Source organism: Eptesicus fuscus, chromosome 11 (genome assembly GCF_027574615.1).
Source record: "Eptesicus fuscus isolate TK198812 chromosome 11, DD_ASM_mEF_20220401, whole genome shotgun sequence".
NCBI classification, from domain to species: Eukaryota; Metazoa; Chordata; class Mammalia; order Chiroptera; family Vespertilionidae; genus Eptesicus; species Eptesicus fuscus.
Window position 1 is genome coordinate 17,243,784 of NC_072483.1, and position 26,187 is coordinate 17,269,970.

The following is a 26,187-nucleotide window of genomic DNA, read 5'->3' on the forward strand; positions in this document are numbered from 1 at the left end:
GTTTGGGATGTGAAGGTGAAGAGTGGCCTAAGTGGGGATGTTCCTGGAGTGAAGGGACCAGGGTGCCCGGAAAGTTTATACATGCTGATCCTCTCCCCTTATCCAGTCAGCTTTATCCCACCTGTGGGCTAGGTTTAGCTATTCTACATGTGTCAATGACTTAATTCTCTCTACAAAAAAGTGAAGACCTCAAGTCATACTATAAGTTACAGGAAAAGCAGTCTGAGGTTTATGAGGCCACCTACTATAACCCGCTTGTAGTTGGAGACTTCAGAGGAGTTTGGGGCCCTCTGATAGTGAAATACGAAGGCCTTTAGCTATTCCTGTTAACCTTGACGCTCCCATCACCTGCAAGGTTAAAATTGTAGCCCAAAATAAACAGAACCTAATGTCTCTCTACTTTTTTTTTAAATAAATAAATCTTTATTGTTCAGATTATTACAATTGTTCCTCTTTTTTCCCCCCATAGCTTCCCTCCACCCGGTTCCCACCCCACCCTCTGCCCTTACCCCCCAACACACACACTGTCCTCATCCATAGGTATACGATTTTTGTCAAGTCTCTTCCTGCACCCCCACACCTCTTTCCCCCTGAGTATTGTCAGTCCACTTTCTTTCTATGTCCCTGATTCTATTATATTCACCAGTTTATTCTGTTCATCAGATTTTTTATTCACTTGATTTTTAGATTCACTTGTTGATAGATATGTATTTGTTGTTCATAATTTTTATCTTTACCTTTTTCTTCTTCTTCCTCTTCTTAAAGGATACCTTTCAGAATTTCATATAATACTGGTTTGGCGGTGATGAATTCCTTTAGCTTTTTCTTATCTGTGAAGCTCTTTATCTGCCCTTCAATTCTGAATGATAGTTTTGCTGGGTAGAGTAATCTTGGTTGTAGGTTCTTGCTTTCATCACTTTGAATATTTCTTGCCACTCCCGTCTGGCCTGCATAGTTTCTGTTGAGAAATCAGCTGACAGTCATATGGGTGCTCCCTTGTAGGTAACTAACTTTTTTCTCTTGCTGCTTTTATTATTCTCTCTTTGTCTTTTGCTCTTGGCATTTTAATTATGATGTGTCTTGGTGTGGTCCTCTTTGGATTCCTTTTGTTTGGGATTCTCTACGCTTCCTGAACTTATAAGTCTATTTCTTTCACCAGGTGGGGGAAGTTTTCTGTCATTATTTCTTCAAATAAGTTTTCAGTATCTTGCTCTCTCTCTTCTTCTGGCACCCCCATAATTTGGATGTTGGTATGCTTGAAGTCGTCCCAGAGGCTCCTTACACTATCTTCATATTTTTTTATTCATTTTTCGTTTTGCTTTTCCAGTTGGGTGTTTTTTGCTTCTTCGTATTTCAAATCTTGACTTGATTCTTGTGATCCTCTAGTCTGCTGTTGGATCTCTGTATATTATTTTTTATTTCAGTCAGTGTATGCTTAATTTCTAGTTGGTCCTTTTTCATATCCTCGAGGGTCTCTCTAAATTTATCGGCCTTTTCTAGAGAATTCTTGAAAAACCTTATAACCATGGTTTTGAACTCTATATCCAGTTGTTTGCTTTCCTCCATTTCTTTCATTTGTGACCTGTTTCTTTATCTCTGCATTTTGGCTGCTTCCCTGAGTTATAGAGTGGCTTTGTGTGCTAGGTGTCCTATAGGGCCCAGTGGCTCAGTCTCCCCAGTTACCTGAGGTGGACACTCTTGGTGCACCCCTTTGTGGGCTGTGTGCACAGTCTTGTAGTTAATTAAGCCTTGATTGTTGTTGGTATCACTGGGGGGAATTGACATCCAGGCTAGTTGGCTGTGAGGATCAGCTGTGTCTACGATGGGAGAACTTCTGTGCTGGAGACACCCTTATGAGGCAAGACTTACTTCAGTGGGGCTTTGGTGCTCACTGAGTCTACCCTCTGAGTGTGTCCCTTATGAATCTGAGGAGTTGTAATCTGGATGGTCCCACTCTGATCCCTGGGTACACTGGCTCTTGGATATCCAAGGAGGTGCTAATTTAGCCTCTGCCTGAGGCCACCCAGCAGGAGCTACGGAGAGATCTGCAGATTCCTCTTCTTTGTTTGGGTTTTGGAGGTGCCCAGATGAGGCCCAGCTGTGAAGCAATGCAAGCTGTTGCGGAGCCTTGGGCCTTTTGGATGTTCTGGGTCTCACTGACTCAGCTGTAGGTAAGTTTAAAATTCAAAGAACCATGCCATTCATATGCAAAAGCCTCTGCGCTCAGCTTGGATGGGGTGGAGTCTCATGGCAGAGCAAACAGCTATGGCTTTGTGGGGCGGGATCACAGGGTGGGGCAAACAGCGATGGCTTCCCATCAGCCCTGCCCTAAGAGGCCCCTGGTTCTCAGTGTCCCACGGTAATTGCTGCAAGCACCTCTGAGAGAAAGCCGCCCTCGAGTTTCGCCCACTGCCAGACAGTCCAGTTTCTCCCTGTATGAGTCTGGGTCCCCAGAGTCTTGCCCAGAACTGGAGCTCAGAGCAGTCAGGAGCTTTAGTCTCCCTCCTGATTGAGAAAGCCTGCCACATACTCAGTTGCCAGCCCTGTCCACATGCTCGTCTCTGTACCTCTGCCTTCCACAGCTCCTGTAAGTTTCAGTGTGGTTTTCTCTTTCCTTCTAGTTGTAGAATTTCCACTCAGCCAGCCTTCCTGTGGTTCTGGATGATGTCTGTTTTGTCTTTTAGTTGTATTATTGAAATTGTTGTGCGAGGCAGCAGTTTAGGTGTTTACCTATGCCGCCATCTTGGTTTCTCCAAGCAGGTACCTTTTGGTGTTTGGTCGTGACAGTGTTGTGTCTCTCTACTTTTAACCTCTCACCTTCCTCAAGTCTCTTTTGTAAAAAATAAGTGTCTACCCACCGAGCAATTAAGTACAATTTTTTGTTGTTGTTTTCACAATTTATTTTAAACTAATGACATTAAAATGACAGGACAAAAATAAAAAGAAATATTGTATAAGCAATAGAGATTATAGTTACTGGGTAGTCAAAACTGTAAACGTGGGGTTGTTATTGTTTTTAAAAAATTTCTTTGTTATTGTTTTTAAAAAATTTTGGATGTTCTGGGTCTCACTGACTCAGCTGTAGGTAAGTTTAAAATTCAAAGAACTTAAGTTTAAATTTTTAAACTTACCTACAGCTGAGTCAGTGAGACCCAGAACATCCAAAAAATTTTGTTGTTATTGTTTTTAAAAAATTTCTCATATACATAAGTAATCGTGCCCGAACCTTAGGGAGACTATGTAACAAACTTTTCAGGTAGCGACACTGTAGGATCTAGTTAAACTGGGTTAGATGGACTTTCCAGTAGGAAAACCAAGGTCCTTTAACATCAGTCCCACAATGAAGCAATAACAGGCTCCGTAATGGAACTGGAAGGAAAGTGTTGGTGCGTATTCAGTAACTTCTCTTCAAGAAGGGGTGCTTCAGGAGCTGAACAGCAGAGGGGCGTTCATGCTGGTCCCTAGGAGAGGAAAACCACATTAGAAGCAACATCCAAAAATGTGCATGCCAACCAGATCTACTTGACTCAAAATGCCAACTTTAAGAAGAAAGTACAACCTCTGCCAGTCAAACGGATGGATTGAGCCCAGTCTGCAGTTTTCAGCTGTGTGATCTTAGGCAAGTGACTCAGACTCTTTCCTCAGCAGTAACATGGAAATTACAGTAATACCTAACTCATTGGGAGAAACACATAATGTATATACAGCTGTTCAACAACGTCTGGCACATAAGTAATTGTTCAAAAAACAGTCGCAATTATGATTAAAAAGTAGGCCCTATTTTTCACATTGTGGTTTTGTTAAGTTTGTTTAGGGTAGAATTTATACACAAGTAAAATTATAATTTTAAAAAAGCTTAATGCACTTTTAACTAGCATTACATTTATTTTCAAAATTTCAAGGCACAGGAATCCAGAACAAAGGCTGTTAAGGAATCATTTAAATATGTGCTGGTGATTAATTGAAATAGGATTATTTGGGGCACTCTTGGAAGAGCATAAAGTAAAGGGAGACAGTTGCTCAATTAGTACAACTGTGATTTTGTTTTTTCCCCTCAAGAAATCAAAAAGCTTTCGCCAATGAACCAGTCAATGAACTAATGAGCCATCCAATGATTATCTGCAATTATCTATTCCAAGGCATTCTTTTGGTTAAACTGGCATCTTTGGATAAGTTTTGGAGCAATTGACCACTAAGAATAGCCCAGGTGAAAATGGAAATAAAAATAAAATACTTTGAGAAAAAAGTGATATAAATCATTTAGAAATAAAAACTTCTCCCCTTCTAGGAGGCTCTTCCTCTGATACAACAAGGCACACAGCCATCCAAAATGACTTATGATGATTCCTTTTGGTATAAAAATCACTCCCTGATTTCATAATTCTAGTGGAGGTTCAAATGGGCCATATATTGCAGGGGAAATGTGAGCTGCTTGAAATCTCTGGGCATTTATCTTCCTCCTCCTGACTTCAGTTTCTTACCTGGTTAGGCACATGCGCACAAAGTCCGCTGCGTTTTCTGAGAAGTGTTCAGGTAAGGGTGGCATCAGCCCCCGGTGTGCGCCAATGTAGAACATGGCTGCCACCCGGTCCATGGATGCCAGCGGAGGCTTGCCTGTGGCCATCTCAAACACAGTGCAGCCCACACTCCAGATGTCCGACTTCCTCCCATAGCCAGACTCATTGATGACCTCTGGGGCCATCCAGTAGGGAGTCCCATGCATGGACTTAAGCATGTCACTGTGAGTGCCATTTACGCCAGCCCAGGCCAAACGTTTGGCACAGCCAAAGTCGATCAGTTTTATTATTCCAGTAGGCATGAGCATAACATTATTTCCTTTGATATCTCGATGCACCACGCAGTTCTCGTGGAGATAAGCAACACCTTGCAGAATCTGTTCTGTGTATTTACAGAACACCATCTCAGGCAATGGCCCAAAACGGTTGATAATACTAGAGATTGAGCCACCAGGAACAAACTCCATGAAAATGCTCACGGTATTTTTTTCCAAGCATGTCCCCAAGTAGGTCACAATGTTGACATGTTTCAGTGCTTTGAGCAAATCCACTTCTTCCTGCAGTTTCCGGTATTCTCTTTCAGTAGATAATTTATCAGAGATATCCAAAGCCACCTGTTTTACAGCTATTAGCTCTCCTTGGCTAGTTAGACCACAATATACCTAGAAGCAAACCAATACCTATGATTAAATATAACCAGCATTTCAGTGGAGCTTAGATGGGGATGAGCAGCATGGTGAGTGGATATCACCAGTGGCCTGTATTGATTAGATCCTGGCTTCACCCACCCCCAGCTGTGTGACTTGGGTAAGTTATATAACAGTTGTGACTTCAGCTTTTTCTCATCTACAAAGCTGAAGTACAGTTCTTACCTCACAGATATCTACAATGACTAACTGAGATGGTGGTTTGGGAAAGCTCCTTGTGCAATAACTAAAATAGGGCTATTTCAGTGCTAAAGTGTGGGGAAGCATGGGACTTGGTTGGAAAGTCTGTAAGGAGCAAACTCCAAAAGGTTGGAACCTCCAGGGGGAGTTGACTGAAGGCAACCACCCCTGCCTTGACCTTTCCAAACAAGTCCGTGTATGTGTAAGCTCCCAGGTGTTTACTGGAATCCTTACGCTTAGTCTTTAGACGTCCTTGCTTAAAGGACACTGCAGATGCATGTGTCTTCTCAAGGATGCTTACCCACCTGATAGTATCTAATAGTTAATTTTAGTTCAAGCTGTTGTTACAATAACAGCCTAAGGAGACAGGTGAACAGGGCGGTTTGGTTTCTCTAGTCAGGCAGTCCCTTAGCCCTCTCTTTCACAGAAACTGGTGTCAGAGTAATCATTCATCCATCACAGGGGCTGCTGGTCAGTCCCAGCACTAAAGCTCAAAGGAGACAGAAGAAGGCAGGTCCTGAGAAAATTCAGCAGTCACCTCTGCCAAGTCTTCCTACCTTTTCACTGATGCCGCAAATGTCTCCAGCTAGAAGCGTAACATGCATTATCTGGGGGACAGTCTTCTCTTTAGCAATCTACGTAAATACTATCAATACTGCTAGGACTTCAAGTGATCTTTTTTCCAATTCACAAAATGTAAGGAACATCTTTTGCTTCTTCCACTCAGCAATGATTCTCCCCACTTCTGGTAACATACTCTGAGCTGCTGAACAAAGAGATTTCTTTCCCACTGGACTTGAACTTAGGAGAAGGAGAGGCTAGAAATGTGATGGCCATTGTACAAACACAAGGAACCTGAGAATGAGAGCTGGAAGGCGATTAGAGAGGCCAGGTCCTGATGACATTGTTTCCCCCCTGAAACACCTGTGCCCGGAGCCAGACCTACTTGAGATCCTTTAGTTACATAAAGCAGTGAACTGCCTTTTCCCTAAGCCAGTTTGTTTGGGTTTCCTGTTACTCCCAACTGAAATAGTTCTAAATAAAAGAGTATGATGTGGGGTGGGGAGGGAAGGGCTCACTCAGAGTACTAAAGAAGAGGGAGGGGTCCAGGAGGAGTGGGGGTTTGGGGTTTCATCTTGTTTCCCATTTAACTTACGGTGCCGTAGGCTCCCTTCCCAAGGATCTCACCCTTGGTCCACAGGATGGCTTCTTCATACTTTAAACTATTTTCAGAAAATATCTTCTTTTCATGGAGAAATTTCTCTTCACCACATATTCTGAACTCATTACTATGTCTCTGGAAGAACGAGATAAAAGGAAAAGTCACCATTAAACTCTAAGAGAAGAGGTGGCTTCCTTCCTTCTAACTTAGGATCAGCTAATGAGGAAAAGGCAAATATGCACCCGTAACTCATTACATTGGGTGCCCCTTCTACTTAACCCATGCCAACAGCCGCCGATCAGGTCATACCTGAAGCCTTCCCTTTTTCCACTAGGAAACTTTCCCACTCCTCTGCCTACTTTTGACTTGTTGCCAAATGCAAGTGATGGTGGCCGACTCCTTTGCTATAGTGAACTCTGAATAAATAGCCTTTGTTCTTCACTTACTTCCACAACACATACACACTCAAATATACACATATTTACATTTACACACAAACATACATACAGGTAAGATCCTCTCTCATGCACACACCCACAACCATAACAAGTAAATCTAGTCGTCAAGACCAGGTGCAACAGACTGAAGATCCATGGCCCTGTAGACCCTTGATACTCAAGGGAGAATCTGCAGACAGCTGTATCACCTGAGTGCTTGTTAGACAGGCAGAATCTCAGGCCCCAGGCATACCGAATCCGTGTCTGCATTTTAACAGGATCCCCAAGAGATTTGCATTCACCGTAAACTGTGAGAGGCCCTGCCCTGGAAGGGAGGAAACAAGTATCTCTTTGGAGAATTCAGATCATGTTTTCCAACTGGTTGATGCTGACTAAATGCTTTGTTTTGATCTCTTTCACCAGTCCTTAGCAATAAGGGATGATTGTGGTGCAGAGGCATGGTGACGGCCCTTTACGAGCAAGACAACCTGCAGGGTCACCTTCCTCCCAAATGGGCATGCGTGCCCCAGAAGGTCCTTTGGGTTCCTCCTTCCTGTCCTTTCGCATTTCTCTCTCCAAATTGAAAGCTAAGGGATTTGTGAAAAAAAGAAAAGGTCACGAAAAGTCAGTGTTTTACTCTAGGACTGGCAGGCGGGGCTCTGGATGATTATATTTATCAGCCTGTGAGCCTTTTTTTCCGTTTGAAATAGACCCATCTCAGACACACCGGCCCCACATACTCCCATTTCCTACCCCAGCTTGAAGGCCTCTCTGAATCACGATCTACCTCCCAGCGGAGACCAAGATCGCCATGAAGGCAGAGCTGGCCTTTCAGGACAAGGAATATCTGCACAGTGATTAAGTAATTAAACGTGGGAGGCTGGAATCAGAATGCCTGGCCCCACCACTGTCTGACTGAGTAGTAAACTTCAGTTTCCTCATCTGCAACATGGGGACTGGCTAGTACCTTTAGTATGTATCTCATAGAGCTGTTACGAAGCATATAAAGGAGGCAATATGATGCCCCTTGCTCATACATGGTAAGTTCTCAATAACTAGTCATAGTATAATTATTTACCTAGTATTCTGATCATCTATTTAAAATATTTATTCCTGATCCTGATATAGTGTGAACTAGATGGTGAGCCACTTCAAGGCCCATGCTAATTTCTTTTTTTAATGTTTTTTATTAATTTAAAAAATTTATCTTTATTGTTGAAAGTATTACAGATGTCCCCTTTTTTTCCTCCATTGACCCCTTTTTGCCCACACCTGCTCCCACCCCAGGCATTCAGCACACCATATTAATTTCTTTCTACTCACAGACCACTGAGAGCGATGCTTTACCCATAATTATCTCACTGCTGATATTTGTTGATTGAAAACTTAATCATTGTATAGAAACATTGAACTATTTAAATAAGTAGTTTTGTTATAGTATTAACATACCCAACAATTTTCCATTGTAGTGTGGGCTATCAAAATTCCAGAAGTAAAGCAGCATAATAAAAAAAATTTTAGCCCAAGAGTTTGAGGACCTGGATTCTAAACTTGCAACAATGAGACCTGGACAAAACTATTTAATTGTTTACGCTTTCTGATTCCTCATTTGAAAAGAAGGAGTTTGAACCAGATTATCTCTAGGGTCCTTTCCCGCCCCAATTAAATCATTGATTCTAATTATACCAACCTGTATTTTGACATTTGTTGTCTCTCCACCCAACTCTTGCATGGTATTTCCTCTCCTGCTGAAGATGAGATTTATGTTTCCAGGATCTGTTTCATTTGCCACTATCTGACAAGCGTTGTTATCTTTCTCATCAAGAGCTAATAGTTTTGCAGCTAGACAACCTAATAGTTCATCTGTCAATTCTTCGTTCTTTATAGAGTCGAGAATTTCTTGGGAAATTGAATTTGCATCATTTAAAGTTTTTTCAAATGTTTGGTGTGTAATTGACTTATGAGCTAAACTATCATGATCCAAAGAATGTGCCCACTGTCGATATGTTTGAGAAGATGCACTTCCTTGTGTGTCTTGGAAAGAGAGATTCGTAAGTGTTTTAGATGTAGCTACCAAACTGTCAAACTCTGCATCATCCATTAAGATTTGGTTGGCAATTATTTTACCAAGAGATGCTATATTCTGCTTTTCTTGTGGTACACGTTTGTTGAAACTCTTCTCACTGGGCACTGTCCTGCTGTATTCTGAAAGGAAAAAGGGGGTCTGGTGATGTAGCTCTTCAAGTTCATGCAGATCTCGAAGGCTCGTGGCAAGAATTTGATTGTTAGAAATGTCTCCTTCATCAGTGGACTCTTCCATAGAGACTTCTTCAACAATGGACAAATCTGAGACAGGAAGAAATTTGTTCTGTTCAGTGGACTGTTCATGAGTCTGAGCAAAGTTCATGGGCTGAACTTTGTCTTTGGAAGACAGATAGTCATTTCCCAAAGACTTCATCTGCCACTCTGGTTCTGAAATCCCACCACCATTTTCAGTCTTTTGTAGTTTGCTACCTACAGCCTTGAAACCCTTTTCTTTGGAAATTAAACTTTTGTGCCTGTGTTTAATTCCAAGCATAGCCTTTGGGGGTTTAACATGTGGTCTTTTCTGAGAAAGCCTTGTTCTGCTATTGCTGTTCCTCTCGCCGTGTGAAGATCGACATTTACCGTTGCTACATCTGCCTGATGGAGCTGAGCATATCTCTCGGTAATATTTGTTTTCATGCCGTTCAGCCTCTCTCATGTGACAATAAACTGGGGTCCCAAACATTTCATAGATTCCAGGTCCATTAGCAGTTGAATTGATTTCTTTGAACATATCACTATACTTAAGATCTAGGTAATTTAGTCTTGGCTCTATTGGTTGAACAGGGATAGGAACTAAAGACTTCTTTATTCCTGGATTTTTACAGATACAAGGAAATGTTTGCTTTTTAGGTTTCAGAGCCCAGTAAGTAGATTGCTTCTTTTCTGTCTGAGGCATTCTCCTTTGAAACTTGGGTGATTGCCGAGGTCTGGGTTCAACAAGCCCCAAAGAAGGGAAAACTTGCGTTTTATTGCTGGTTTTATGCTTGGTAGGCTTAATGGAACCATCAATGGAAATCATGAAATTCTGAGGTGTCCTGTTACTGGTCTTGGTTTTTGAATCGAACTTATTTCTCTGGGTTTTCATCGCATGCCTGTCATTTTCTTGGTGTGCACGGATGTTGAAGCTATTGTTATGAAGGGTGCCCTTTCTTTTTTGGAGGCCTGGCTTGGCTACTGCTGGTTCCTTGGGAGTCTCAGCTCCAGGGAAAGTGAGGTGGATAAGAGGCACTATCCCATTCACTTCTGATTTGCTTGCCTCTGCTATTGATATTTTTGTATTTGTCTCCATGTTGTTATGATCTTCCAGTAGCCTTCCAATGGGGCTGTCAGGAATTACATCGTACAAACTTTTAAGTACAGTAAATTCTTCTAAAATATGGTTTGGTTCAATTAGTTCACCTTTATGCACCGAAGTACTTTTTGAATCATCTTTATCATTTCTAGTCTCTTTATCCTTGCTTAGAGTTATTTCTGAATGCTGGGCTTCTTGGGACTTGATTGGCATGGTACATCCAACGTTTGAATTTTGTTCATAGTTTCTGGCTACGGAACCCTCTGTCTTCCCTGATGAAAGACATTGAGAGTTCTCTTCTTCTGCTTTTCTCATTTCACTGCCAGGGCAGTCCATATCCACTTCCCTGTCTGCAGGAAAGTTGCCTTCCTTAAAATTCTCAAAGGATACCAAAGACTGCCCTTTTTCAAAGTGAGAGATTTGAATTCTGTCACATCCTTCTGTTTCCTTCAATTTCCTGTTCTCCTCCATCTCCAGGTGTTGTCTGTGATGGTTAGCCCTCCAAAAAGAGCACATGTTTCTGGACCAAATAGAGCTACTGGAGGACCTGAGAGTCTGATCCACAAACACCTTGGATGAGGCTTCCAGTTGCTTGTTTGGTGGTCTTAACTCATCAGATCGACTAACAGGCTCTGAGAGCTTAGGTACGAAAGATACAAGACTTGGAATGTTTCTCTCTCTCTCTCTTTGATACTGGTGATTTGGGGGGAAAGTAAGAAGACCAGGTCTCCTGGGCAAGAATGACAATGGTGGCAGAGGGAACTAAAAGGAAAGAGAGAAAAAGCTCATGAATGCAGAAACATATAAGCATATCACATTAACTGGTTTAAAGTAACCCTCAGAGATTCTAAGATTCTCTTTAGGGAGGCCTTGTATTTAGGAAGTACAAAGCTATCATTGAGATAATAACTTTAACAGCTAAACACACAAAAAAATTAAACATGAGAATTAGCTATTTTCCTCCAAGTTAAAAAACAACAACAACAACAACACTAAAAGCTCACTCCAGGGTTTTATTTTTTAGAACCAAGGTAAAATAATACTCCAAAAACCAAGATTATCATAAAGATTCATGGTTCTATATTTAAAAGAAGGGCCCTATAATGTAAGCATTAAAATATATAAGATGAGTCATTTTATTTCTCTCCTTCTTTCTCTTTATTTTCCAAAGAATTGATCTAAGATTTTTTAAAAAATTTCCACTTAGAATAGCTTAAAATTGTTGTTAACACTTTAACAATGAATTACAGGCTAACTCAGAATTTGTATCCAGAACACACCTACTCCTCATTGTTTTTGCTGACCTGTTTTGTTGAGGGTGGCTTTAAATGGGCCACACTTTATACTTGAAAGTTAGCAACCCTGATGGTTTCTAATTCTCCTTTGCCCTACAAGTAGTTTCAAAATAAGCTAGTGTTTGTTATTATCAACCTCTAGAGGTCAGTGTAACCCAATCTATGATGTTCAGCGTTCAGGTCTTGAAGCTATAAACTCTTAAACTCCATGCTTCTTTTCATTGAGTCCTTCTCTTGTGTATACAGATTTAATACCTAATTACATCAGAATAGTTATGGGCTGGATCTTGCGTGGGAAGTGAGAGCTGTATGTTTCATTTTCATTCTGTTGCCACCTGTGTTTAAGAGGAAAGGAAGAGGAAAGGACCCTGACACTAGAAATTTAATTAAGCTTTAGAACCGGGCGAGATGCAGTATAATCTCCTAGTTTTATTGATGATTTTCTCCCATCTCTAAAAAATAACAGGAAATAAAAACAGATTCTCCCAGTGCTTAAACATCTCCCTAAGAGCAGCCATATATATATATATTTTATTTAATCAATAAACCCCAAACTACAACAATGAGGAGTACCGAGTCATTTTCTCAAAGGCTCCTGGATACAGAAGAGTTAGACAGTTGAGAGAATTGCAAGGATCTTTCCAAATGCTTCATTGATATATTAGATAACTAGGAAAACCTTTCTGCCCCTGGAAGTAAGAATGACCTAATTTCTAGATAAGTTTTAAGAAGACAAATTTAAATATGAGAGCTCCTCGCATCATTATCTAGAGAACAGGAAACGCCCTGGAAAAAGAATATACAAGGCAAGGTATAATTTACCCAGAAATTATTTGCTACTCTATAAACTACATGTGAATTGTTGTTTTTCCAGGAAATAACTGTTGAGAATTTGGGTCTTGAGTTCTTTGATAGAGTTTTTCTCCAACAACAAAAGTTCTTTGGTGTTAATCCTTAAGTCAGTAACACTAGAACTAATCTTACCTCAATTCTTCGGCGGCTGTACTTCATATCAGAGGCAGAAAACTCTACAACAAGAAAATGTAATAAAAGTTAGATATTCTCAGCAGTAGAGTGAACACAGTCAGCCTCACACCAGAGTTTGGGTATGGAGTCATCTTGGTGCTGAGGTTTGAAAAAGTCAAAATTGAGAGTTACTCCAGCTGTAATCCATATGGAAGGGGGTATGGTTTGATTACACAAAACCTTAGGCTACTTCCACTAGAGGGGGCTGTTGTCTTATATATAATATTGTTTCTCATACATGTATGTTACATATATGTCTTATATATAACATTTGTATATGTATATGTTGATATATGTTTATATTTACATCCTGGCAGGAAACACGAGCTCTCTGGACCAGAGAACAGAGCATTTATTGCTCACAGGGCATCGCAGCACCAGTTCCAACAGGGCCACACACTGAGAGCCGGGTGTTTACCGGTACATTGCACCACTGGAATGAACAAAGAAATCGCGACTCAGAGTTTATACAGAGTGTTTGGCACTTTGGTCCATCTTTCCCTCCCGAGAAATGTAGGGAGGGAGAACTGTTCCCAGGAGAAAGGGGGGATGTAGTCTCTGGGCTTTATTGCCCTAGAAGGTGAGCAAGCAGCTCCCGAGGAAACCAGCCTCTGAATCTCTCTGGAGCAACACTCTCTCTAATTGTAAGACCTTTTATCATTCCATCACCTTTCCACCTTCCCACCTAGTTTCCTAGTGCTTTTTGCTCAGGAAGCCTGGACTGTGCAGAAATGTCAAAATATTCATGTATAATCATCTCCCAACTGTGCTTGAACTCATACTTGGCATCCATCATAAATTCTGAAGGGAGCTGTGTGGCAGGGGGGGACGGGATTGACTAGGTAGTGTGAAGCCTAGTTGTTGTCTTCTAGGCTTGGTCCCCCAAACCCCACCCACCGTCACAGCTTGACGCTAAAGCCGAAAGTGCCAGTGTGTCCACAGTCACAGCAGCTCACACACCTGAGTGAAGTGCGACAGCTGGGGACAGTGGTAGGATGAAGTCACATGCCCCAGCTAAAGGGCCACCCATTACCAAGTCCTAGTTGATGCTGTCCATGCCAGATGGGGAATCCATCTCTGCGAGATCTCCATTGTCAGGAAAGCTGGAGACTTTATATGAAATTTCCCTCTCCTATCCCTCCCCCCCCCCTTTTTTTTAATGCTTTGAAGGTCTGTGGGTCCTTTTAGCCACAGCTACCACTTGAAATTTCACTTACAAACAGACCTCTTTAAGATGTAAGGCAGGTCAAGAAGCCATTCTCAGGTGAAAAATGGTCACCTAAAATGAGGATCCCAATTGGAGGGGCACGGGCACTCCCCTCAGCCACAGCTGGCCAAGGCACCTCCCCCAATTCCTTATGCACTAATTCAACGAGTGCCTACTGAGTGGCCAACACTGTCCCAGAAGATGGCAACATAGTTGTGAACAACAAAGACAAATTCCTTGCCCTCATAGAGGTCATATTCTAGAGGCTGAGATTTTCTACTGAAAAGATTCTACGACTTAACACCAGAAATACAACTGAATATAATTTATAGTGAGTTCATATGTATAACTTCCTGAGTTAAAAAACCTTTCAGGTATTATTATAAATATATAGATAAATAGTATCCAGTGTTGGTAAGGAATGACATGAGGTAGAAAGGCACTCAAACACTCAGGTGAGAATGCAGACATAAGACCTTTCTGGTAGGTAATTTGAAAACCTTTTAAAATGTATATAGAATTCCAGCCCTAATCAGTTTGGCTCAGTGGATAGAGCATTGGCCTGCGGATTGAAGGGTCCTGGGTTCAGTTTCAGTCAAGGGCATGTACCTTGGTTGCGGGCTTGATCCCCAGTAGGGGGCGTGCAGGGGGCAGCTGATTGGTGTTTCTCTCTCATCAATATTTCTAACTCTCTACCCCTTTCCCTTCCTCTCTGTAAAAAAATCTATAAAATCTATTTTAAAAAATGTATATAGAATTCCAGTTAAAAGGTTGAACATACAAACTTCTCCCCACACTCCTCACAAACCTCACTAAAACGACAGTGAAGACATTTTAAAAGGCATGAATAAGAACAACAAAAGCCCTGAGGACAAAACAGAAGATGAGCAACATCAACATTTCGGACAGTGAAAACCGTATGGGTGAATAATAATCTATGATTTGCTAGCTTTCTCTATCTGCTCACTGCCTGCAGAGGGGAGAACTGGGAGAGAAATAGGAACACAGAGCAGGCCCTGAAGACACGGCACCTCCGGAGGTGAGGAGAGCTGAGGCTGAAACAAGGAATTGCATGTAAGTCTGCATAGGAGAAGGTTCCAGACTCCCTGCCCTGCCCACCATCAGGAGCTGCTCCTCCCGCCTGGCTGGCGGCGGGAGGGTGACCCTCTGGAGAGCTTGGCACAAAGACGCCAAGGAGTGAGGAGCAGCTGAGAGCAGACGTGGGTGCTAGGGTGAGGAGAAGAGGATGGGATGAAAGCCGCCCACTGACAGGTGAAGCAGCCTCACAACTCTGGGCAGGAGCCTGGACAATCCCTCTCCAGGCAGCCTCACCGGGAGGAGCCCTGTGCGGGCTGACACTGGAACCCCCACCCCACCCGCCCGGCCTCATCAACGGCTATGCGAGGAACGCCTCTAACGTGAAAATACAGAGCATAAAACAGACTGAAAGAAAGTGAAGAGTTCAGCGGAACAGGGGCAATGAAAGCTATTATTACTGCACTGTCCTCAGGGAGCTACTGGAAATGTGCCCCCTGAAAGGAGGGAGTAAACCAGGAGGAGGACGCTGAGTATCCAGCACGCAGGCGCCCAAGGCAGCAGGAGGCCAAGGCTGGTGCTGAGGGAACCCCAGGGAGAGAGCTGGTCCGTGGGTCCGAAGACCAAGCAACACAGAAGGAAACAGGAGGGCAGAGGGTTCCAGGGCAATGTCTTCAGAAACACTAACCAGCCGGTGACCTGCCATGCAGGTGCCTGAGCTGAGGTGCATTTCACAGTCCATCAGCCAGCATCGGGAGGGATTAGGCACGGGTGTACAGAGAGTAAGCGAATGCTGAAAGGAGGCATTCATCAACACTGTAATAAACTCCATGTCTCAGCAGCAGGAAAACGCCATCACAGCACACGAATGAGCTCAGCTGTAAACAGTATTTCCCCAGTCACAACAATGGACACACCGAGTGTTGATTTCTTTTCAATACAAAGGTTGAGAAGATTGGGGATTGCCCATGTGTGAGAACAGTAATGTGAAAGTGTTCAATTCTAATAGCTAAGGTCTAAACGGAACAATTAAGTAGTATCATGATAAACATGTTATCTTGAAGTATGGAAGTACATTCTAGGAGAAAGATCTTGGAATACTATTTGTGCTTTTTAGTTTTTATTTGCTCATCGGCCTTTCCTGCCTTTTCCTTAATCAATATATATTGATTTCTCATTTTTAAAATTGCACTTAAACAAATTTTTAAAAGGCTAGAGGCAAGGACTGGCCTGGGGAACCGCAGCTGACATTTTCAGATAAGCAGCTTCCACTAAGATACTGACCTAACCACGTGTGTGTTTGTCTAGTGTGTAGAGTTACTTCTGTTACACCTTTAAGGTTCCCTGTGGTGTGGCTGGGAGAAGGGAGTGTGTCCATGATGGCCAGTTCAGTCTCCCCATCCACACTCCCGCCAGTCTGCGCCTGCACCAACTCACTGCCCCTCCTTTTCCCTAAACTCTCTCCACTACAAGACTAACTGTGTCTATCCTTTCCTTTACTCGTCACTGAAGAGGGACTCAGATGGAAGGGATGAGCCTGAACACAGATGGAAAGGCGCTTAAGCACATTGGCTTCAGAGACAGGAGGTCCAGGTTGGAGCCCAGCCTCTGTAACTCACTAGCTGTGTGACCTGGGCCCACTCTTAGGAGTCTGGGGCTCAGTTCCTCATTTCTAAAACAAGGATGCGGTATTACCTACATCAGTGCGTATCTGTGCCTTGCAATAGCAGACACTCAATAAATGGTTATTGTTGTTATTAATTCAATACACACTTTTTAATAGCTATGCACCAGGCCTGGTGCCAGGTGCTTGAAGGTGTGGTGGTTTTTGCCTTTGTGATCTGGTGAAGACAGACATATAAACAAATGGTGACAATTCAACACGACAAGTCTTGTGTTGCAGGTCAGGCCAGGATCCTATGGGAATAGAAAGGAATGGTGACTCCTCTTGGCCGATGGTCTCAAGACAGTAGAAAGCAAATAGCAGACAGCATTGCCCTAAGGGGAAACACTGGCCTCCATGCCTCTGTCTCGGTCATGAGTCCTGAGCTGGAGAGAGTGGCAAACTCAGCTCCTGCAGGAAAGCATCCTCAGTGTGGACCCCAAGGTTCCCACAGATAAACATCATGCAAACAAGAGTTCACGGGAAAGATCTTCAAACACTCAAGAAAAAGATAAATAGACATTTGTTAAATGAAGGATAAAGGAATCACTGTGCATTTAAATGGACTCACCTTCAGATTTTCTTGGCTGGCCTGTCAGAAAGGGAGGCACATCTCTGGCTACAGACTTGGAGATGCTGGGTTCTAAGCAAGGTCTCGGGAACAAGAAGACCAAGTTCTCACCGCAGAGCTCCTTGGAGCTTTCTTCTGTCTTCAGGAGTAAAGGCTGTGTAGTTGGCATCTTTGTTCTGAAGTCCATCATCTCAGTTTCATTTGGAAGAGGAACAGAAGGTACCTGTGCCTGTTCTTGATGCTCTGAGGTTATCTCACTAAAAGGGGGAAGGAAATGGCTTGACTTAAAACTCGTTCCCCAGGTCCTCCGGATCTCCGGTTCTCAGTCCCGCCTGACATCGCTAGGAACTTTGGAGAACCATTTCCAGATGGTGCTGCTGAGTACGATGGCTGCGTTTCTGAAAGGACAAGCCCTCTCCACCCTTCATCTTGCTCCCCACCCCGCCTGCCCTCTGCACCCCACACTGGAGTTTTCCCAGTCCCCGTTTTGAGCAGAGAAATCAGAATGGCCAAGGGCACCCTTTTACTTCTCCAAAGGCATTAACCAGCCGGTGCTTCTCAATCCGTCTTTGGGGAAGGACCAGTGCTTAAACTTCCCAGCCTACTGTGGACTGACATTTTTGTAAAATGTAACAAAAGTGAATTTCTACAGCCCTGGCCGGCGTTGTCAGTGGTGAGAGCACTGGCCTGTGCACCACAGGGTCTCAGGTTTGATTCCTGATCAAGGGCACAGACCTGGGTTGCAGGTTCAATCCCCACCAACCAATCAATGTGTCTCTCTCACATCAATCTCTCTCTCTCTTTCTTCCTTCTTTCCTCCCTCCCTTCCACTCTCTCTAACAATCAGTGGTAAAAAATATCCTCGGGTGAGAATTAACAACAACAAAAAGTGAATTACTATAAAAAAGAAACGAAAAAAATTTTTTAAAGCCCCCCCTTTTTTTTCATGATCAGATCCATGAACATAACATTACTTTGTGAAATTGCTATACAACTTTTTAAGTGTTTAAATTTTCGAGTTTATACTGACTTCATTGTGGACTGGTAACAGAAGGACCACAGACCACAGTTCAAGCAGCTCTGGGGCAGGGAAAGCAAACCATGGCCCCCGTCTGTTTTCCTAGTTTCATTAGATCACAGCTACATCCGCTTGTTTTCAAATCGTCTCTGGCTGCGGTCAAGATACAACTGCAGAGATGAATCATTGCAACAGAAACCGTAGGGCCCACACATATTTACCTGGGCCCTGCCACAGTAATATTTACTATGAATCCTGCTTTCAGGTGATTTTTTTCTTCTTTTTAGTGGACTTCCTAAAAATGTAGGTTGCCATGCAACTACCATTTCATACTTAAATTTCATTCTAACTCTTCAAAGAATATTCCTTACTTGCTTTCTTTTAAATCTTCTTGGCTCATCTCTTGGGCGTGATGGACGTCTCTTGGAAAAGTAACAATAATCTCGACACCTGTACAAACAAGTGACAATAGTAGAAAGAAGAAGAAAGGAATGAAGTCCAGTGGTAACTGAGAGAAGTATTTTATTTTCGGTTATTTGGCTAACCTGTTCTTCATGATTACCGAATGGAATTAACCAGGAGGTAGCCATCTTTGTATCTTTTCTGTCCAACATAGGATAGGTCTTAAATAAATGCTTTCTTAGAGAGCAAAAAATCGTATGGCAAAACTTTCCAGATGTAAAATAAAGGTTTATGGCAAGCAGCGTTGTCCCTAGGATAGGAAAAACAAGGCTACCTTCTAGAAAGTGTAACCAATGACACCTACTTCAGAGGACTGCTGTGAGAGTTAAACGAGATAATTTATATATTACCTCAGGAGCTTGCTCGTATTTGTAAATTTGGTCAGCTCCTGTCTGACTCCATAGAACGATTCCCAGTATAACCCCTAAAATACCAAGTTCCAATTTGTAGAATCGATGCTTGCTTACCACATACCATGTTAAGCATACCTAAAACACCACTGTGAGCCACGTCGAAATAGCCTGTACTTTAAGGCTTGTCTGTCTATTCATTTTTCTTCTATTCAACAAAATTGTATGAAGTGTGTATGCCAAGCCCAAGGCTTTGTGCTGAAGATATAGAAATGAACACGGTGCAGCTGTGGCCCTCACCGAGCTGATAAATAAGGAAGCAAAGGGAAGCATTGTGATCAGGAGGACGCAGTGCCTGCCCTATCCATGGATTTGTCAGAGCATTGATTCAGTTGGCATGGGCCCGGAAGAGCCACGGTTTAAGTCAGGTCCACTGGTCGATTGCTGGGGCAGCAGTGTGTATCGCAGGGAAGACAAGAGCAGGGCACGAGTCTGGGTCTACATCCCTCCTCCAGTGAGTGACCTTCTTTGGTGACCTTGGGAAAGTTACTTAATAGCTATTATTATCAGCATTATCTCAATTGAGGTGTTTTTTTAAAAAGAACTTTAAATTTTATTTTAACAGTTTATTTTCATTATTATTTTATATTAGTTTCAGGTGTACAGCACAGTGGTTAGACAATCATGTTTTTATTATTTTTAAAGGATTTTGGATATTTTGTCCTGCATACAAGAACCACCATAACAAAAGCATTTTTACTGTTCAATTTTTGTGCCCGTGTTATTTATGAGACTAGCATTAAAAACCAGTAAACATTTCTAAAAGGAAAAGTTTTGTTTACAATGATAATAGTATTTACTAGCTTTGTTATTCAATATTATATTATGTGGTACCATGAAAATGTACCTACCTTTGGTTTTCTTGATGTTTCTCAAATAAAACAACTTGATTGCAAGTTTTCTAATATTATATGATAGCAAAGAACATGTCACTAAAAATGAAGTTTTTTTTGGAATGATTGATTTTTAAAAATTTTTTTCAAAAATCCTGTCACCACACTCTGTAAGCACAAAATGAGAGGCTTGGAATTACTGTGTGGAGCTGGAAGGAGCTTAGAGGCCACCTAATCCTAACCCTTCATTTTAGAAATGGAGCAACGGATACCCATGAGGCTGTGGGACGTGTCCGGGGCCACTCTTGGACCTGAAAGGAAGATGGATGTCTTTCATAACGTTTTGTAATCATCCTGGAGGGAAAGCACCGAGCTGACATATTAGAGACAGAAAAACATGCAGCAAACATCCCTAATAACTAAATGTCAGTGAAAAGGATGTTCTGCACAAAGCAAGGTGCGGTTCGTACTTTGTATGGAAGTTAGAAAACTGTGCGGTGTATTCACAAGAATGTTCTTGAGAATGACTGTATCTTTACAATGATTGAGGACTAAGAAAACCAGATGTTTTTAAGTAAATTTAATGTTTTTAAAGTCTGTTAATTGGTTGATTTCTTTTTCATAACAAAGAACAAAGATATAGTAATCAAGTATAAGAAATACTTGCTTTTTAAGAAACTGTTAAAAGCAATGGGCCCAGCCTTGGCCAGGTAGCTCAGATGGTTAGAGCATCATCCCAATGTGCCAAGGTTTTGGGTTCCATACCCAGTCTGGGCACATACAAGAATCAACCAATGAATGCATAAATAAGCAGAACAACTAATCGATCTCTCTCTCTCTCTTCCTATAATCAATAATTAAAAATATCTCTCTAATCAATAATTAAAAATCTATAATCAATCTATACTCTGTGGGGGAGCATGGGAGACTTGGTTGGAAAGGTTGTAAGGAGGAAAATTCTGAAAAAAGGAGTGGGCTGAAGGCGGTCCTCCCTGTTTATCGGAATTCTGACTTAGGGGAGTTTGGCTGAAGGCGGCCACTCCTAACTGTTCCTTGAGTGCGGACCCTCAGGTGTTTACCAGACTCTTTATGCTTAGTCTTTAGGTGTCCTTGCTTAAAGGACACTGCAGACACATGTGTCCTCCCAAGATTACTTACCCTACTGATTGTATCTAAAAGGTAAACTTTACCTCAAACTGCTGGTACAATAAAAGCCTGAAGAGGCAGGCGGACAAGGCTGATTGGTTCCTATAGCCAGGCAGTCCCTCAGCCGTCTCTTTCACAGCAATCTTGTGTCAGAGTAATCATTCATCCGTAGCTCAGGGTCTGCTGGTCAGCCCTGGCAACACTCAATCAAAATCTATAATCAGCCGAAACCGTTTTGGCTCAGTGGATAGAGCGTCGGCCTGCGGACTGGAAGGTCCCAGGTTCGATTCCGGTCAAGGGCATGTACCTTGGTTGTGGGCACATCCCCAGTAGGGGGTGTGCAGGAGGCAGCTGGTCGATGTTTCTCTCTCATCGACGTTTCTATCTCTCTATCCCTCTCCCTTCCTCTCTGTAAAAAATCAATAATTTTTAAAAAATCTATAATCAACAATTAAAAATTTATCCAACCAATTATCCTATTAAATAAAAGCCTAATATGCTAAGTGTTTGGTCCTCCAGTCATCTGTTCAACCAATCAAAGCATAATATGCTAATGATATGCTAAGGCCGCTCAACCGCTCACTATGATGTGTACTGACCACCAGGGGGCAGACAGTCAACTGATCAACAAGTCGCTATGAAGTACACTGACCACTAGGGGGTAGATGCTCCAACTGGTAGGTTAGCTTGCTGCTGGGGTCCAGCCAATCGGGACTGAGCGAGATGGGCCGAACATGCCCATACGAGTGCACGAATTTCATGTACCGGGGCCTCTAGTATGTGTGTGTGTGTGTGTGTGTGTGTGTGTGTGTGTGTATCTGTATGTATATTATGGGCCCATCCTAAATTATTGGCCCTAAGTGGGAAAATAAATTATAAAATGTGCTGACTCTGAAATCAGCTGGGAACATATAAATGTGTTCTCTGTTTTGTCTCTTGAATGCTGTGAGTGGCTTGGGAGCCTCTGAGCCTGCCCAGTGGGCCAGGAAAGATGATGCATTGTCATATGTAAAAACAAAGCACTTGCTCTTGTCTGAGTGCATCTTTCCACATAAGGTGTAAATTAACCCCACCAGAAAATACTACAGTAGAAAAACTAAAAGGCGGCATTTAAACATAGGCAGAAACATACTTTCCTCACAAAAATGGTAAAAATGACATTCAGAAAGCCTGAAAAGGATTGTTATTTGTAATGTTAAAGCCATTATTAAAATGAAAACTTAAAATTGGCTTAGCCTAAGTCAATCAATAAACAAAAATTATTTTCTCCTGAAAAGTCTCACTTTCCTTTGTTTTCTGCTTGTTCTGTTTAAATTGATGGGTATCAAAGGTTCGAAATATTTTTTAAATCCTCACTCAAGGAGTGAGGATATTTTTCCCATTGATTTTTTTTCTTTTTTCAGATAGAGTGGACAGCAGGGGAGAGAGGGAAAGAGAGAAAGAAGCAGTGATGTGAGAGAGACACATTGATTGGTTGCCTCCCATCTGCACCCCAACTGGGGACAGGGGTTACACTTGTAACCCAGATACGTGCCCTTTACTGGGAATTGAACCCACGACTCTTGGGTGCAGAGGCTGACACTCTAGCCACTGAACATGGTGACCAGGGCTAGGTTCAAAGTATTTTTATAACCACTCCATGTTTTGATAATTTCCTAAATCATTAGTCTCAACAAAGAATTTTCAAAAACTTCACTTTACAGCCTCCTTTGCCACTAGAGAGACAGGTTCACTTGAGTTACATGAAAAAGGATGAGGTGCAGGCATCCCTTTTGCTGATGTGGGTGCAGCAGAGAGAATCTTAGGTTGATGCAGCGGCAGCTCCCTGCTGGTGGCAGAGGCAGCCTGGTTGGGGGTCAGCAGCAGCCCGTTTTGAGATGCAGTTATGAGAATTCTTTCTGATGATACAACCTACAGTGTGTTCTTCTCCTTTGGCTTTTCAATGGTCTATGAACTTTCTAATATCTTCTAAAACTTCCTTTTAACCCAACTAGAGTAGATTCTGTTATCTGCAACTAAGAATCTTGATGGATATACATTGTAGTAAAATAAATAAGTAAGTAAATAAATAAGTAAGTAAGTAAGTAAGTAAATAAATAAATAAATAAAAATTAAGCCGTGGTTGGTGTGCTTGGGCATCATCCCATGCATCAGAAGGTTGCTGGTACACTCGGTAGGGAGCATGCAGATGGATGTGTCAGTGTTTCTCTCTCCCCCTCTCCCTTTCTCTCTCTCTAAAAATCAATAAAAATTATTTTTAAAAGTTTAACTCCAGTAATTTTCAGGAAATGGGTTCTTATTTACTCATGAAAAGAGCAATTGTACATGCTTTATTTCCAGTCTACAAGGTTTGTATCTGTTATGTTCTGGAAAAATAGCTGATTGAGGAATGCAAGATTTTTTATACTAGGGAAAAAGATGAGGGATCTTTTTTGGAGTCTATAAATTGTATTTTACACATTACCATCTGTAAAATTTGTAATAAAGCAAATGCATAGTGCAGGAATACTTATTTGTTAAAATCTATGGGAGTGATCCAAACATGGAGACTATATATAGATATATTTTAGTGATGCTCCCTCTTAAATAGACTACAATGAGCAAACAGATATAAAATAAATGATTACATGCATATATCTACAACAGAATAAATAGTCCTATGGTAAAAGCGTAAGGTCTTCACAAAGTATGCAAACGCTTTCAACATTAACCACTTGGCGTATGTTAGAAACAACATGTAAATAGGATTTAAAGCAATGTATTGATATTTAAGATGGAAGCAATGCACAGTAATGCTCCAAACATTTTTATTTTAGACTTTGTGACTCAAAAGAGTAACTAACTAGCTCAATTGAAGACTGTATCAACTATGAGAAGAAAAGTTAAAAACATAGATGTTTCTTTTAAATTTATAATCCAAATCACTAAAGCTTAAGGCCACAAGAGCTTCCTGGAGATGCTGCATAAGGATCATGGCTCCCATATGAAAACCTAAAATACTACAAATCGAGTTTAAAAGAATTACTAGCATCTCAAGTGGCAAGTCATCTCCAAACTGAGCTGAGTAAATGTATTATTTAACCTCCTGGAAAGTGCTTGGGACACAACCGGGCAGCTGAGAACTTGGCTTTGACTCTTTGGGAGTCAAAGGCCAACTTCAGGGACTGCTTGGAAGGAGCCAGGATTTGTTTATGTTAATTAGGTCTTTCAAGGTTCATGGTGTGAATCATTTCAAATGTCACTGAATTATTCTCTGCCCTCATCCTGGGGAAGAGATTCTGAGTGAGCTTGAGAAGGCTGCCAGCAGAGGACAGCATTGCACAAGGGGCAGGAGGAGACCGCAGCCTGGCTAGCACCGCCTCACCCAGGGGAGGTTGCCAGGGGCAAGAGGAACAAGTAAACCACAAGGCAGCTTCCCCGTAGTGTTAGACATGGAAGTCAGAAAACTGCGGAGAGAAATGGCAGCCATTTGAATAAACATTTAATTTAAGAAGTTTATAGGTGGAATGTGATAGACAAATGTGATGCTATGGTGATTAATTTCTGACGCAAAAATTTGCAAATACTTTGTGGTCTGTTCAATGCAAGGGCACTTATAGATATGACAGGATACCACATGTGGAATGGGTCGTTGTTTTGGAAAATTCCAGACTTATGGCCTCATAGAATAAAAGACTGGGACTTAGAGCTTTAGTGCCTTGTTCAGCCCTCCAACTTCCCCTCAAGGCAGGAGCTCTGGGTCAGCAGCAGATGAACAAATGCTTAGATCTGAAAGGGAACAGATCCCTGTTGCTGATGGAAGATTCTGTGAGGAAAGAAATGGGGTGGGGGTGGGGTGCTGGAGGCTAAAGCAGTTAGCATATTAATGCAAAAAGAAAACATTGTAAGGCCAATGGACTTTGATATTCAGCAGGGCTGAAAATCAGCATAATACTGCCCTGCTGTGGGCTCAATGGCTCAAGGCAATTTCCTAACCTGATAATCCTTATACTGTTTACCAAACTTTACCTTTGATCTGCCTGTATGCATTGCTAAAGGGAAAATGTGTATTCAAGTAAATAAAAAGCGGACCAGGCAAGAAGTCTGTGTGCCTCTATAGGAAAGAGGTCTCCACCTGGCCCCCAAATGCCTTCTAAATTCATATTTCTTGTATAGCATTTTCATTTGTGCGTCAGCCCCTCCTTCAGATCCTGAACCCTGCTGCCAAGCGGGGAGGGGATTAGGGGGTGGCTGGAGAGATAATATTAAAAAAAAAAAAAAAGGAAAGGGCCAGAGAATGGCTGGCTGAGATGAAGTGGGGTAGAATAAAGAAAAGGGAGACAGAGGGGTGCAGAGGGATGCCAGTTTTGGCAGAGCAAGTTGACAAGACTCACTAATTCATATATGGGCAAAGGATGGACTTATGAGTGGTTTTTCATTCCCTTTGTGGTTTTCTGTGTTTCCGAAGTTCTGCACTGAGCACTTCTGAAATTAGACAGAAAGCTAAATAATCCACGTTCTCTTTGTAAACACTTCAAGGACAGAAGCCAAGATACCTTCTGTCCTGGGTTGCCAATCTCGTCCATCACCACTCGGATCTCCTCCTTCTTTAACCAATATGGAATGGCTGCAGTCATCATCTTGGTCAAACTCCTGAAATACCATAAAATAGGAACTTAGTTATTCAGTGTGCTTCTTCCTTCCTTCTTTTCTTTCTTTCTTTTCTCTTTCTTTCTTTCTTTCTTTCTTTCTTTCTTTTTTCTTTTTTTTTTGCAGAGTGAATGTTGACTTTTCTAGGCTAAAGTTTCACACTGCAGATTCCCTTTAAATAAAGTATTTAGGACTAAAATAATGGGAAAGTGTCTGCCCCAAGAGCACCAGGCTCAGACAGATATGGATGTGATGAATTACATAATCAAAAAATGAAGATCAAAGATGAAATCACAGAGACACATAGAAACTCAATATTTTATTCAGGCTTCTACACTGCTACAAATTCCCTCTGGGTGGGTAACTGGAAAGAGTCCTTTGGCCGAAGTCACAGTGAACAACCCCAAAGGAACACGGTCTTTTCCATCTGCCTCCTTGGGGCATCGTTTACAAATGTGGAGGGTGGAAATCCCTGCCCCATATGGAAGCTGCCCAAAGGACCCTAGACTG

The 26,187-nt window shown here is 42.0% G+C and overlaps 1 protein-coding gene across 5 annotated transcripts in view; it reads right to left on the bottom strand.

Annotated features, from left to right (window-relative positions):
- Positions 1-3,394: 3,394 nt before the first annotated feature.
- The window catches only part of MAP3K19 (mitogen-activated protein kinase kinase kinase 19), a 37,782-nt gene continuing 14,989 nt past the window's right edge, over positions 3,395-26,187 (bottom strand). Inside the window, exons 3-10 of one of the 5 annotated variants that reach the window (XM_054723266.1) lie at positions 25,584-25,680; positions 18,569-18,647; positions 17,180-17,436; positions 12,662-12,705; positions 8,694-11,144; positions 6,561-6,701; positions 4,482-5,179; positions 3,395-3,461 (exon numbers count right to left, since the gene is read on the bottom strand). In XM_054723266.1, coding sequence (XP_054579241.1) covers positions 3,395-3,461; positions 4,482-5,179; positions 6,561-6,701; positions 8,694-11,144; positions 12,662-12,705; positions 17,180-17,436; positions 18,569-18,647; positions 25,584-25,680 — 3,834 coding nt within the window. The remainder of the gene's footprint in view (positions 3,462-4,481; positions 5,180-6,560; positions 6,702-8,693; positions 11,145-12,661; positions 12,706-17,179; positions 17,437-18,568; positions 18,648-25,583; positions 25,681-26,187) is intronic. The other 4 variants (XM_054723270.1, XM_054723268.1, XM_054723267.1 and 1 more) reach the window with 4 other exon arrangements.